The sequence below is a fragment of the Gouania willdenowi genome, chromosome 7 (genome assembly GCF_900634775.1).
Source record: "Gouania willdenowi chromosome 7, fGouWil2.1, whole genome shotgun sequence".
In the NCBI taxonomy this organism is placed as follows: Eukaryota; Metazoa; Chordata; class Actinopteri; order Blenniiformes; family Gobiesocidae; genus Gouania; species Gouania willdenowi.
In genome coordinates, this window is record NC_041050.1 from 9,033,823 (window position 1) to 9,049,654 (window position 15,832).

At 37.1% G+C, this 15,832-nt stretch overlaps 1 protein-coding gene across 1 annotated transcript in view; it reads left to right on the forward strand.

Annotated features, from left to right (window-relative positions):
* Nucleotides 1-13,516, forward strand: part of dlgap4a (discs, large (Drosophila) homolog-associated protein 4a) — a 156,076-nt gene extending 142,560 nt beyond the window's left edge. Inside the window, exons 6-11 of the mRNA XM_028453197.1 lie at nt 1,931-2,358; nt 2,672-2,769; nt 4,724-5,154; nt 6,657-6,748; nt 8,723-8,875; nt 11,049-13,516. Of these exons, the coding sequence (XP_028308998.1) occupies nt 1,931-2,358; nt 2,672-2,769; nt 4,724-5,154; nt 6,657-6,748; nt 8,723-8,875; nt 11,049-11,273 (1,427 nt within the window). The 3' untranslated portion in view covers nt 11,274-13,516. The remainder of the gene's footprint in view (nt 1-1,930; nt 2,359-2,671; nt 2,770-4,723; nt 5,155-6,656; nt 6,749-8,722; nt 8,876-11,048) is intronic.
* The last annotated feature ends 2,316 nt before the right edge of the window (nt 13,517-15,832 follow it).

Genomic DNA, 15,832 nt, shown 5'->3' on the forward strand with positions numbered 1-15,832 from the left:
TTGGAAAAATATTCAAGTGTTTATTAGAAGTTCAGAATGTTTTTATTTTAAATATATGTAATAGAATCACTCACTATTGAATAGGGCTGGGCGAGTCAAGTTTTCTATTTTGGAGATATATAAAATTACAATGTCACCTATATTGAATTAATGATATACATATATTTTTCAGCTTATCTTGGAAAAAAAATACTTGTTTTAGGAGTCGCTTCTGTGCTTTCGTTACTTCTCAGAAGATGAAAAGCACAGTTAAAGAGATTTCTGAGTGTGTTTTAACCCAGACTGTCACCTACACGCTACAGAACTCACTCACACATGCTGTCCCTTAGAGGAAAATAAGCCAAAAGTATATATATATATATATTGTGCAGCTGTTTGTTAATAAATGTGCCTGTTTGGCATTTTGCATTAGCAAATGTAACACAGTATTGTCTTAATGGTCAGACTTAATTTTAATTAAAATTATCAAGATTTTTATTGTATTGCCATTTTAAGAAAAAAAAATCAAGATGAGTCTTGGTCCATATCGCCCAGCCCTACTGTTGATCAATAGCAAAATATAATGTTGTGTATAATTTTGGTTGTTCTCTTGCTAAAGAAACACAAAGCTTGCGTGCGGAGTTGGTATTTCTACAATAAGTAAATAACATACGGTAAATTGTGATTTTATGGAATCCAGTGTAAAAAATAAATCCCATTGGGTTATAACATACCTAAAACAAATAATAGAATACAGTATTGAAAAAAATCTGTGTTTGATGACATAGAAAAGTTGTAAAAGTATATATGTTTGATTATACAAATGCATTCCGCAATGTGTGAAAATTTCAAACAATGGTTTACAGTGAAGATGAAAACAAACTTTCAAGCAGCAATTTCAACCTTTTTCCTGTTTTCAGAGTTAATGATGTCAGATTCATTGATCTGTGAGGCATTGTAGGAGCGATCAGTAAATGAAGGCGCATTCTTTCCTAATGTCACAACTTGGGCTCTTTTATTCCATATAACAGCCACAGTAACATGAATTAAACTTATTTCAAAGTTGGATTACTTCTTTTGGTTTTACACTGGATCTTTTACACTGTGCTCGGGTGATGTCTATATATAGAGTAGTAACCCTGACATCCCCGCGACATCATCATTTCATCATAATTATGATAAAGTATTTCAGTTTGTAACATCAGTTGCATCATTACAAGATATTGGCATAAATGGCAAATGATGAAAGCAAAAATGGTCGGATCAGTGTAATGGCTTCAACAGCCATTCACTATGATTTTATCTAACTTTTTTTTTTTTTTCAATCTAATAAAAAAAAAAATGATGGCATTAGTGGCAGCTTTAAACTTTTGAAAGCCTCTGTTTCTTTTTTTAACCTGATTCAAGTTAACTAATTTAAACCAACAAGAGAAGGATTCAGTGACAAACAGTACAGGAGACAATGAAAGCTTGTTTTATTTACTATAACTAGAACTCCCACAGGTAGGGCAGATTGTCAGCCAGAGCTCCAGTTTCTGTTGAACCCCCCCACCCCCCTCAGTTCCTGAACCTGGGAAAAGTGCTGGTTTCAGAGCTACGCTGCCTGTCTGTCACTCCCCAGAGCTTTAAACTCAGTGAAGGTGCTCCGCAGAGACACGCTGACGTCAATGGAACACATCAACCAGCTGTAACGCAGCACAGGACAGGAAGGGAGATCAGCCTATCAGAGGCGGCAATAAGGGCGAAGTACAGGCTTGGTTTGCTTGCACACACACTGGTGTTTTGTTTCAGCAAATTGTTCTCAGCAGCTTGGTTGGGTTTGCACCAGTTGACAGTTGCTCCTGTTCCTGTAACAACATAGATATTGATGTTTCTCATTCAATAGATGAATTAGAAAACTGCTAAATTTCTGATCTCCATTCTCCTTTTTTCTGTGGGTCTCTATCAACAGTTGGCAACAGGAAGTCTCCACCTCCAGTCCCACCACGCACCACTTCCAAGCCCCTCATCTCAGTGACGTTGCAGAGCAGCACCGAGTCGGCTCAAGACACCTACCTTGACCAGCAGGATCGCGGCAGCGAAGCCAACAGCCAATCTGGGTGCAGCAACTCGTCCGACAGCCTCTGTAGCATACGCACAGGTGGCCTGACCAAGGGGAACCGGCCCCCACTCGTACCTGTTCCTGTCGTTATCCCTGTCCCAGCTGCTGGCTTTTTGCCCCCCGTTCCCGCCCCTCGTGACCTCCCTCCTACCACCAGCGTTGCTACTACCACCACTTCCACTTCAACTCATTCTCAAAATGAGCCCGTGATCACCATCACCAGCCTAGAACACCCCCCGACTGCACCCAAGAGGAAACTGTCCTCGATAGGAGTTCAGGTAACTTCAGTAACATTTATTTTTCTGTAAACTTCTGGGAATTGTCTTGAAAACTTAAGACAATTGTGTTGTTTTTTGTATGTTTAACAGTTATTGATTAGTTGGCAAAAGTAAATTACAAAAATACCTTTTCAAACCTATTGGAACAGTGACATCATACTGACTCTGAGGAGCAATTCTGACTCCAAAAGGTTTATAGTAACTCTGAAGGGTTATACTGACTCCGAGGGGTAATTCTGACTCCAAGGGATTATACTATGAATAATATGTTTATGCAGTTACAGTTTGTATTTAATCTGGATTTTATTTTCAGGTGGATTGTGTTTTGCCAGTCCTAAAAGAGGAATCGTTACCCCTGACTGCACCGCTAAAGTTCCAATCCATTGGAGTTCAAGTCGAGAACGGAAGGCCGTGAGTACCAACCTAATGCATCGTGTTTTCACAAAGTTGTTGCAAAGACAAATAGTAGTGCTGTCAAGAGTTAAAAGAAAAATTGAGCAATTAATTGTGCTCTGTAATTAATCTCTTTTTTAATCTGATTAAAAATGTATTTAAAAAAAATAATCTGAGAAATGCCCTCAGCTTGAGGTCTGCAGGCCCTAATTGAAGTGCTGCAGTTTGGAGGAAAGACATAAAATGTAAAGATGCATTGCTAAAGTAATATTGGATCTTTATCCTCGGCTTCTGTCATACCTTTAAGTTTCACTCCTTTGCTTTGCAGCTCCTGATTATATCTGGTTAAAATGTGTGGTTACACATGGATTCAACTCTTGACTAGATAAAGACAATTATAAAAGGACAAAAATGTGGTTCTAATAGTGTGCAAATCAATTTTCCACTGTGTGCAAGAATAGAAGGACAGGATAGCATGAGCCCCACTAAAAAGGCTTTGTCCTTTATTACTGCTGCTCAGGCTCTGGTTATACAACACACCCTCAAGGGGTGAACAAGGAGCTATCTGTTGGTGTATCTCTTGTAGAAACCCCTTTATTGATTATTCTCCCACACCTGAACACTTTCAGAATCTCTATCTTATCTGTGTATCAGCTCCTTCTGCAGAAGTCAGTGTTTGAGGTCATTTTGCCCTCAGTCTGGCAGCAGCACTTAGTATGGATATTTAGTCCTAATCGTGTTTTGATTGTAGTGTGATTAACACTATGAGACTTTCAGAGCACCTTCATTTAACCTTTATTGAGTTTGTTTGACAACCTGCTTTTTAAATTCCTGATTTGGTGCTAATTTCCTTGCATGCATTTTCTCATTGCAGTATCTTTCCTGATACTTTGAGGTTCTTATGTGTAACTGATAGCAAATGGTATCCAGAAATAATGCTGTGCGATATAATGATATGTCATAGTGCAATATAAAAACATCTATCATACAATATAACCCTCTATCGTTTATATTGCATATTTATTGTGTGTGCTCCCACTCTGTTGCTAAAAATCATCAACCAGGCTAATCTACTCACAGCAACGCTACTACTTAGCAGTAGCGTGTTTACGTCACCCAGAGATACTAGTTTACAGCACCGTTAGAGAGTCATCAATTAGTTTGGTTACAAACTGTCACTACAGCCAGTATGACTCTTCCAAGCAAAATAGCTGCAAACGTGTCTCACAAATGTTAATTGATCTCCAGCTGCTCTTGAAGGACTTTTAAAGAATATAACCTAACGAAAGATTACAGGGAAAAAAAATTGATTGCAGCACCTATGAATCAATTTTGGAAAATTTCAATGAAATTGTTTCAAGGTCGATTAAATTGATTTTTTTTACTTAGCTCTATATATGGTCTTTGATGGAGCTTGTGACTAAAAATCACTACAGGTACAGTTTAAAACCATGGCAGTGGCAAATATTGTTGGTTTTTGCGCCCCCTAGTGGCAGTTCTACATACAAATTTACAGATACAACACGTGACAACAGTATGTTACAAGCTGTAAAAGTCACAAATATTCCTTCATGGAGAAGATTCTTAATAGTAATGATAATAATTCATTTTAAAGCACCTTTCCACCTACCCAAGGACACTTAACAATCAAACAGAATTATAAAAACAGTGCAATACATACAAAACAGTATATACATAATACAATATATTATGAATAGCAATTTTGCATTCATTTAATGTAATTCTATGAAAGAAATACTGCTATATCGCGATATATATATCATTATCAAGGTATAAATCTACCTATATCGTGATATAAAATGTTCTCCATATCACACAGCACTAGCCAGAAATAGGCATTATCTACATTAATTTAGAGTATTTTAAAATGATAATAAAACAATAAATTTTAGTCGTATTTTATCCATCTTTGCCAGTTAAAAGCGAATGTTAATAAGTTTCTGTTCTTCAGCCTCAGCCGGGACAACAGCATGGCCTCCAGACAGAACACGGAGACGGAGCCTCAGGAGCTCCAAGACGCCGCTCCCACACTAAACAACACAACCAACTGCACCAACAGTCAGACAGTGAAAATCTCTGTATCAAACGGACAGAGCAATTCCATGGAGCAGCTGAAAAACACCTCGACCCCACCTAGGATAGCCACCTCACCCCCACAAAGTCTGGACCCAGCTTTAGACCCCTCCTCGCTGCCGCCGCCGGATCCCAGCCTCGAGTCCGAAAGCTGCAACAACCAAGGAGACGGCGTACAGCCCAACACGCCAGCATGTCTCAGAGATGGTAACTGGTTCCTAAAGCTGCTGCAGGCGGAAACGGGGCGCATGGAGGGCTGGTGTCAACAAATGGAGCAGGAGACCAAAGACAACAAGATTTCAGAAGAGGGTAAGAAAGTCACTTATGTTCACCAAGTGGCAACTCTATTGTCAAAGTTTTTTAGAAGGTTTGGGCAATTTTGTGTTTATGAGCATTGTTTTAATAAAATCAAGGCAAATATAAATGATACTACAAAAAACCTGATCAATCAGGTCGATCTAGAGCAGGGGTTTAGGGGACAAATACAGACCAGTTTGACCTTAAGTGGGACACAGATTATTTTGGTGAAAAAATATGAAGCATGAATGGGCCCTGGTTTTGACTTTCACTTATAAATAATATATAAACTATGTGATCATATCAGTCCCTGTTGGATCTTCACTTCAGTTTCCCTTATTTGGGGAGATTTTGTGGAAGAATTTAGAGAAAATTTGCCAGATTTTGGAAAAATTTAGAATTCTTTCAACTGAGCTTTGCAAATATTGTGGTTTTTAATTGAATTTTTGTATTTGAAGGAGACATGATATCTACAATTGAATTCATTGGTAATTTACAAAATGTTTTATGTTTTTTCTGTCGTTTTTACTTTCTCGAGCAGGTCAAATTTGATGCCCTAAAGCAGCGATTCTCAACTGGTGGGTCAGCACCCAAAAGTGGGTGGTGGACCTGTACTGGGTGGGTCGTGGACAGCTGGTCAAAAACAAATAAATTACTTAATGTCTCTCTTGTTGGACTTGTCTTTTCTTTTGATAGGCATGCTGTGAAATGCATGTTGCACAGAAAAAAATAAAATATTTGTTTTCAAAAAGATTATATATGTGTGTTTTCAACAGCTTTTTTTGAAAAACAAAATTTGGTTGGTTGAATTCTTAAAAAAAAGTGGGTCATGATTTAATGATTGTGGCAAAATGTGGCTCCCAGGGAGACCAGTTGAGAACCCCTGCTTTAAACGGCCGGATTTGGCCCCTGGGCCTTGAGTTTGACACACGGGATCTAGAGAGTAAATATTTGTTAGTTATTAATTCAAAGCCCTGCAAATTGAAATTAATTTGCCTGTTATAGCCGCTCCCATGCTGTGGGCAGGGTAAAGACAGACGAAGATACAAGATGCGCTTACTATAACCTCAAAGTGAAGCAGCTCAATAAATGCAGAGTTTGCTTCTTTTTTTTTTAGTTGTACAGCCACTGCAAAGACTTTTAACTTCGTCATCTCCCAGAATACCGCTTGGGCTTTTAGGCAGATCAATCTCTGCAGCGTCTTAAATATGAATGAGTGTGAAGCAGACGAGCTGCATAGTCTCTTTTTAGCTCATCATCCCCGCTGATGTGGAACTGAATTACCAAAACCCATTTACATGCTAATATTAAGCAGAAAATAGACAAACAGAATGGATTGTCCTTAAGCTAAAGCTTCTCAAGCACGAGGCAAGAAATCTGCTTGTGTCGCTGCACTTTTAAGGGTAAACATGAGTGTGATGTTTCATTATTAAACATCAAAAAGCAACCTCTCACTGATGGTCATTTGTTTCTTTCCCTTTTATTTATTTGTGTATTTATTTATTTTTTTGTAGTGTTGGGGACAATCCGTAGTGCAGTAGGCAGCGCTCAGCTCCTCATGACACAGAAGTTTGAGCAGTTCAGAGGACTTTGTAAAGAAAACCTGGTGAGTACTTTATTAGATTTAAGTGTTCCTGTTAGGGCTGGGAAATATATCATGATTCAAGATATATCGAGTTTTCTATTTTGGCAATATAGAAAATGACTGCCTATATCAAGATATATCTATATTATTTTAACTTATTTATTCATACAGTCAGACAGTACAAATCCCATCATACAAGTATTTAACATTATTCACAGAGTACGGTTAAGCAGTGTTTTTCTTTATAATTGTATCCATATTTTTTTTTCCCCTTTTTGCATTAAAATACTAATTTTAGGAGTCGCTGCTTTCGTTACTTCTCAGAACATCATGAAAAACAGATGGATCTAGAGGTGTCCCAATCCGATATTGATATCGGATATCTGTCCGATATCAGCCAGAAAACGAATATCGGATCTAAAATAACCGAAATGAGTGCTCTGATAAAATTTTCCGCTCCAGCACTTCTATCCATAGGTGACTGTGGTTCACACAACAACAAAGTAACCTACTGTTGTTGACTATTGTTCTTTGTTTGAGTAACATCACTTGATCAAGCCTTTTCTAAAATTCCACACTACAAAACAAGTAATAAAAGTATGTATGATTCATGCTGATATCGTATGGGATAAATAGCGGTATCGGCCGATACGCAAGGCTGCAATATCGGTATCATTTCAGAAGTGAAAAAGTTGTATCGGAACATCCCTAGATAAATTGCTGAGTGCGTCAGAACCCAGACCTTCACCTAAACAAGTCACACTGCAGAACTCACTCACACGTGCTGTCCCTTATAGGAGAAAAAGCCAAAGTGGCACAAATTGAGCAGCTGTTTGTTAATAAATGGGCCTGTGTGGCATTTTTTCATCAGCAAATGAAGAGCAAGATGTGTGTGAAGGAGAATAGAAGAGATTCATGGGAGGAGAAAAAGTGTTAAAATGTGAAGAATCTGATGTTGTTTGACAGCGTTTTCATTTCTCAGTGAAGCGTTGTGTATGTGCAGTTTAACTGGTTCTCCAATGTTTACTTTTGATGTGACTGCAACTAAAAAAAATTCTGAAGCCTAATCGACAATGTTTGAGACTGAATAGATCAAATGTTCAATGACTCGAGGCATGCTGGGAAAGCATCCAATTACATTCTCATGACAAAGAAGGCCCTAAACAAGCATGCTTGTATTTCTCAATGAAAAATAAAACGGACAATCTAACTCAAATGTGGTAATTTAAATGTATACAGCAAGCAGGGTTGGGGTCAATTATTATTGTAATTGATAATTAATTACAATTATGGTGTAATTGTAATTTTAAAAATCTGTTGCTGCCACAATCGTAATTGTAACTTTGTAATTGCCATAAAAAATTGTCAATTATGATTTAACGCAAAATTAAGGAACCATGTTACAGTTCTATGTACATTTCTACACATTTGTAGTTAACAATTATTGAAATATGTTCCATATCAAGCTTTCCCACATTTTACCATTTTGAAAAAATGCACACAAAAAAAAGCGTGCTGGCCCGCGTAGCGCTGCATTAGCTAGCATTAGCATTAACAAGGCATTATCATAGCTTTATCATTAGCCTAGTGTTTATATTAACCTAGCATTAGCACTAACATAGCATTAGCATTTGACTAGCATAAGCATTAACATAGCATTTCCATTCGCCTAGCATTGGCAATCACCTAGCAATCGCTTAACATTAGCAATAAGGTTGAAAAAAGCTGAAATGAGTTGATAAAAGTTTAAATGGGTTCAAAAAGATAAAAATGATTTTAAATGAGTTGAAATGTAATAGCTGAACATGTTAAAGGTTAAATGGTCCAAATCAGTTAAAGAATGGCCGGGGATAAAGAGCTTATAAGTTGAAAGAGGTGAAATGTCCAGTAGAAATGAATGGGAAAGAAAATATTTTAAAAGTCTGCCTCCTACATCCTCACTATTTGATGTCTTTGTCCTAAAGTCATTTTTCTGTTTATTTTGTTTTTTTCTAGAATCTAAATGCCAACCCACGACCAACAGCACAGGACCTGGCTGGGTTCTGGGATCTTCTGCAACTCTCAATAGAAGATATCAGCATGAAGTTTGATGAGCTTTACCAACTGAAGGCTAACAAGTGGCACCTTCCTGAGAAGCCAGAGAAGAAGGTGACTCATATTGCTGGCTATTAATGTGCTTTATTATCACTGAATTGTCAGGAAGTGCATGCAGAGGTGTTTCATTTCCACGTTACGTCTTCCACGTCATTTTAAACTTTTCCGTTTTGTTTCCATTTCTTCATGTTTCCTTAGTTTGATGACTTTACTAGCTGTTCAACTTCCAGAAATCTTACTAAACATGCTAAAAGGGTTAATAGTCAACTACTGTTAATAATTTTATTTTATAAGCTTCTGGTGATCTACAAAAATAGGATAGTTATGCTAAAATCATGTGAGATTAGAGCAACGTTAGCCACACTGTTGTAACGTAGAAATGTGTGATCTCAAAACGTGTCACCAGGTAAACTCCTCACCATTTGTACCAATACACCATTAGCTAAACCTGTCTTTGTGCCAGTGCTTTTTTCTGATTTGAATGTAATCATAATAATCACAACACATTAAGAACACACTTCAGATGAAGCTCTGCATTCATAACCAATCACAGGATGACACGATTACTACTTGAACCATTACACGTAAGGTGAGAACCTGACAAATTGCACACATTTGTCACACTTTTAAAACATTTAGTCACCTGTTTTCCAAAGAAAAATAGTGTGTAAATGTGATGTTGTCCCAAAACATGCACGCGAGGCATTTCTGTCATGTTAAGGCCCCATTATAAATAAAAAAAAAAAGCAAAACCAGTTGGATTGCGTTTTCCATTTCAGAACATGAATTCTGTCCCTTTTCCGTGATCGGAAAAAATCAGAGGCCTTACATAAATTATATGTAAATGTTGAACATGTGGGTACTCTGTCTTTGAAGAATAAATTATAAGGTATTCTTTTTAATACACGCACAGCCTTTGGTCCTTGTTTAAAGAGTTTTCCACTGTCTGCTCATGTTTCACCTCTTTGGAGGATCCAGACAAATCAACAAACGCTAACATTTTATCTGTACTTTTTAGGTAATGTGGCAAACAATATGAACTTGTTTAGAGAAGGGGTGTCAAACTCATTTGAGTTCAGGGGGCCGAATACGGACCAGTTTGATCTCAAGAGGGCCACAGATTTTATGCGGGAAAACGAGTAATTTCAACATTATTGTGCCAGAGTTTGCACATTTACGTATACATAAAATACAAAATATGTAAGAAACTGACAATCTCCAAGCAATACGTGACATATATCAGTCCCAAAAGGGTTTTCACTTTAAATTTTCTAGATTTTTGACCAGTTTCTATTTAAATAAGGAAAATGATGTGTAATAATTTGAGTGAAATTTAAAAAATGTTTAAGAATTTTGAGTTTTTTTCAACAGTTTAACATTATAAAGGATGGCCCTCATGTAATATAAGAACCGGTTTCCTTTACGCAGTGATTTGTTTCCTCTGTTATTTTACTTTCTTCTGCGGGCCGATTTGGATGCTCCAAAGGGCCAGATTTGACCACCGGGCCTTGAGTTTGAAACATGGTTGAGAGAAGTGGTTCTCAAACTTAAGCACCCCCTTTGTTCAACTACAACATTTTGCATAGAAAACTATTTAAAAGCAACCATAGAGCATAATGATTGAAACAGTATTTAGTGCAGTGGTTCCCAACCTTTTTGGATCGTGACCCCATTTTGATATCAAGAATTTCTGGCAACCCCAAAGACAATTTTTTTTTTTCTGTTTGAGCTAAGATATTTTTACTGCATTTTAGTTGAACTAGATTTATATTTCACAAAGTGAAAGTATAGAAATAGTTGTTTAAGACTGTGTATTGTTTTAAAAAAAAAAGAACAATAATAAAAAAATAATTATTTTTTATTTTAATTTTTCAGAAATTTCAGGCGACCCCACATGGGGTCCTGACCCCAAGGTTGAAAAACACTGATTTAGTGGCTCCTGAATAGATTTGTCCAATTTTTTTTTTTTTTTTTTTTTTTATCGTTTCCGGTCATCTCGCGTCTGGGGTGGGACCAAGACTGACACTTTATTTGTTCATTTTCCACACTCTCTCTCAAGTACCCCCTGTAATGTCATCGCCTACCCCTAGGGGTACATGTACCCCATTTGAGAAACACTGGTTTAGAGAGTGACGGGTCATTATTTCTGCTTGCAATAATGTCTTTTTGACTCTCATGCTCCTGGCTGTACTAACTTCTCTGCCGTTTGATGCGTCTTCTCCCCCAGGATGAAAATAAGCAGCTTCCATCATCGGGGCCAAAAAAGCCGTCCAAGCCGCGTCTGTCGGGGGGGAAGGACCGGAGCGTCGACTCGGCCGTCGACAAACAGCGACAAGAAGCCAGAAAACGGCTGATGGCAGCAAAGCGTGCAGCGTCGGTTCGACAGAACTCAGCCACGGAAAGCGCTGACAGCATCGAAATCTACGTCCCCGAGGCCCAAACGCGTCTCTGAGAGCAAACTGGCCCCGGAAAAATAATCCTCGCTCAGTGCAGATTAGTCATTGACACAAACAAACTGAAACGTACAACGGATGCACAGAGGCCGATTCCCTCCGCACAGCACAGAGGACGAGGGGAGGCCCACGAGGACCACAAGGGGGGGGCACCAAATCATTCACAATAACGCCCATCATCAACCCGATGCTGCTGTGGGACAAAAATATCTTGGACAGATGTTAAATATTATTGTTATTATGATAATAATTATCTTCTAAAATATTTCAAGACTGTCGTACTTGTGCAACTATCACGGATAAGGACTTCCTGTACCTTTGGCATCTCAGAAGTTTACTTTCCTAAATCTTTATTCATCGCTGAGTCAGCAGGCAACTAGGAGGCTGCCTGGATTACGACCATCCACATACACACACCGTCACACACACACACAGTCACACACACACACGCACACACACTCAGGACACGTGCAGGTGTACTCGCTGTCCAGTGAGTCCAGTCTTCCTGTTCTCTCCTTGTTAGGCTGCCACTCATCGGGGTGTAGTGTGTTAGTTAAATGACGTATCATTGTACTCAGAGGTTTTAAAAATGCAGGAGAACCAGAGGAAGGCAGTAGCATATATATTCTAAGTATCACACTATTGCGATGTTGATTTTTGTAAATGTTGTATACCAGATGATTTGTTAGAAAGAGGTCAGTGTTGAGTACTTAAGGTAGTTTTTTATAGAGCGACTACATTTGCCATCATGATATATTAGCACTTGATGCAATCATTCACTTGACTCCTCCCCCACCCCCCACGCTCTTTCTCTCCTTATTCACAAACACACTCCACTTTGTGTCTGTGAATAGCTGTTGTTAAGGTCTTAACATCTTTTTTTGCTTTGTTTTAATCATGTAATGAATGAGTGGCAGAGGAATGTATGAAATGTGTGCATTTATTATTGCCCCATGTCGACTTGATCGCTGCACTTTCCATTCACCTCAGATCAGGTCTCCCCACCTTTTTTTTTGTTTTGTTTTTTATTTAATTTTTTTTTCCTCCCCTTGAAACATTCAGACTTTCCCAGCGAGGTGAAAGGGGACCAAGACATTCACCGTTCTCTCTGGCATTCCCACGCAACCAGACTGTGTGTGAGATGATGGCGGGGAGGGTTTACTCGCTACTGGAAACTATATAGAAAAATAGAATAGTGTAGCAATAATTACACAGTTGATTTTAGAGCATTGAATACAGTAGGTACCAAGTCTTAAGTTGTTTTGTTTGTTTGTTTGTTTTGTAAATCTACATATTCAGTAGAAGATTGTTGAAGGAAAAACTGATTCACTTTGAAACCACTAAAAACTCAGGTTCAGCGCTTGTACCGTTAGAAACCACTATTGAAGAGTTGTCAAAGAAATTGGCCAAATAGTAAAGAGCAGTTGCCAAATATTCCAAATAAATCCAAATTTTCCTCTGTTCATACAGAAAGGATAATGGCTGGGATTTTATTACTATTTGTCTGCTATAGCGAATGCCTCTCTCTCCCCCCTCCCTCGTCATTAGCAGAATAAACTTTGTCCCTTTGTTTTTATCTTTTTGTTTTTGCCCCTCTCTATTTAAGAATGAAGAACTGTGGTACATTTTAATGTCACATTTTAATGTTGTTAATTTTTTTTTTTTTTTAAATAAGGTCAATATGTCTAGTAGTTCATAATTAAATAATAAATGGTGCTGCGATTGGTTTCTGTGAGGTGATCGACATTTCTGTCTCAATAACGAGGCTTTTTAATGAAAAATGATTATTTAATTGTATTTTTAATTGAGTTGAGCAGTGTGCGTATTTTACGCACCCATTTTTAGAAACCGTTGGACTGTCTGCCTTTGCCTCATGGTAGTTGGTCCTCGAGGCTGTAATTTTATCCACGTTGGCCTGTTTCTTAAATGGCGAGACAATTGAAACAAAGTGTGGCAGATACTCTTACACAAATGGCTAAACACCCAACATTGATTTTTTTTGTATAATTTTTTTGTAAGAGCTGGCTCTTCCCCTAGTGGTCACTGTGTATGTGACACCTGAGACTCTTTGTGATGCTTCGACTGTTTGGCGTCCATCATAAAGTTGACCTGGGAATGCAGATACACCAGAGTTGGTCACTTTTCTTATTTGTATCGCATCAACAGTTGACATGTGCATTTCATTGTCCAAACGAGTCATTAAAACATCCCTTTACTACATATCCTGGTCATCATTTTTGTCTTTTCTTACAGTCATTCATAGGGCTGGGCGATATGGACCGAAACTGGTGTCTCAATATTTTTTCTCAAAATTGCGATATACAATAATCTTAATATTTTAACTCAAAAGTCTTAACAAAAAGGCAATTCTGGGTTAAATTTGTTGATGAAAAATGCCACACAGGCACAAACTTTTGGCTTTCTCTCCTCTATGGGACAGGACGTGTGAGTGAGTTTTGTAGTGTGGCTTTTTTAGGGGAAGATCTGAGTTGGAACGCATTTACAAATCCATCTAACTGATTTTCATGCTGTCCTGACAAAGTAACAAAAGCGGCGACTCCTAAAACGGCTATTTTATTACAAAATAAGCTAGAAATTATATATCTCAGAAATATGGAAAAATAATAAAGGGCACTGTTTAACTGTACTCTAACAATAATACCAAATACTTGTATGAAATTTGGTAGTGTGATTGTGTTAATAAAAATGAAAGAAAGATATATCTTGATATAGGCAATATTGTCTTCGCTAAAATACAAAACTTGATATACCTTGAATCTCGATATATTGCCCAGCTCTAGTCATTCATGAGAATGGTAATATTAACTATGTTGATATTACACAAAAAAATCATCAGAGTAGACATTTTACATTTGTTATGTACTCTAAAAGCATGGCTTTTCCTATATATGTACGATAGTGCCAGTTATCAGTATTATTTCTGAAGGCTCTTAAAATGGGTTAAAAGGTGTTATGAGGGATTTAAATGTGTCCAAGGATTGAAAGTAATTTCCTTTTCATATCATTTTGAGCCAGATCCCTTTATTTGCTAAACCTAAAGAGAATGAGAGCTGATCAGGGATCACGTGATGGTTTGTTTACCTGTATTTCCTGAGTTTTTAAAGGGCTACAATATGGATAAAAAGAATTAAGGCAAGAAGATTCAACTCTGGAAGTGAATCGTGTGGATGTGTGTTTAGTGCATGCAACGACAAGGCAATACACTCTGAGATGAGATTCTTTTAAAAGGCAGTGACAATGTGAGTTAGTCATTAGCCATGTTTTACACACGGAAACAGTGATAATCATAAATCTCACAGTTACATATGTTAGAATTATGTATAGGATCCTCGTGATCTTGTACTAAAGATACATTTATTTTACAAATCAAGCACATATCCTACAGACGAAGGTTGCGCTGTGTTAAAACGTGTTAGTTTGACACTGTGAGGCAAGTTTATTTACAAGAATAAAAACTTGTGATTGCAAAGAACTACAGTATGTGGCATATTTTCCTCATAGAATTGCTGTTTTAATCATATGCTTTATGAACAGTGTTGGACAAGTTACTCTAAAATTGTAATACATTTTATATATTACTGGTTACAGGCATAAAAACATTACATGTTTGTATTAAAATATTACCATCTCCAAAATGTAACAGTTGCACTACTTTAAGTTACATTATGTGAAGGCATTTTAAAATACAAGACAATGCCTAAACGTAGGCTAACAAAAACTCTAGGAATACAACATTCAATCAGTCATCATACAACAAATGACTGTAAATGTAAATGTAACTGTAAATACAGTTTTAATATCATTGAAATAAATAATAAGAAATATTCCTTGGAGCCAAAAAGGCTATATATACCAAAAAAAAGTTTGCATAACTTTAACAAAAACCTTATGATTAAATAATAGAATAACTAAGAATCTGGGCATCGTCAAATTGATACAATATCAGAATGTAGAGTTAACATTTTTTTTTTTTTTTTTAGTTTTCATTGGAATATCAGTGGTATTCATTAAAGTCTCCATGTAATTTACGTTACTGAGATTGTAACTAGTAATATTTGCTGATTTTTGATTCAGTTATGGAATACATTACATTAACTTGTTACTTTTGTAGCGCGTTACTCCCAACACTGTTTTTGAATGTGTTTTTTGTGATATAACAGTCACTCAATTTCATTCATTCATGCCTGAGAGGCCAAATCGATGGACTTTGATTAACTTTGTCGCCTCACAGCTTGAAAGTTATTTTAAAGTCTTTTTTTTTTTTTTTAAGGTTATTGAATACATTTATTTATTGTTATTATGATTGAAAAAGTAGATAAATACATGAACTGTCCACAGAATATAAGGGAAATGAATGAATGCATTTGTCTGGAGAAATGTTGAGTTTTGTTGGTTTTCTCCTCCCTGTGGTATTTCAGTATAACCTCTGCACAATACATACAATTACATACATACGGATTTTCTTGTTTGATTTGTGAACTTAGTTGCTAGGATTTTATTTTGGAAACCATATTTGGGTTCATGCTTTTATTCTGGT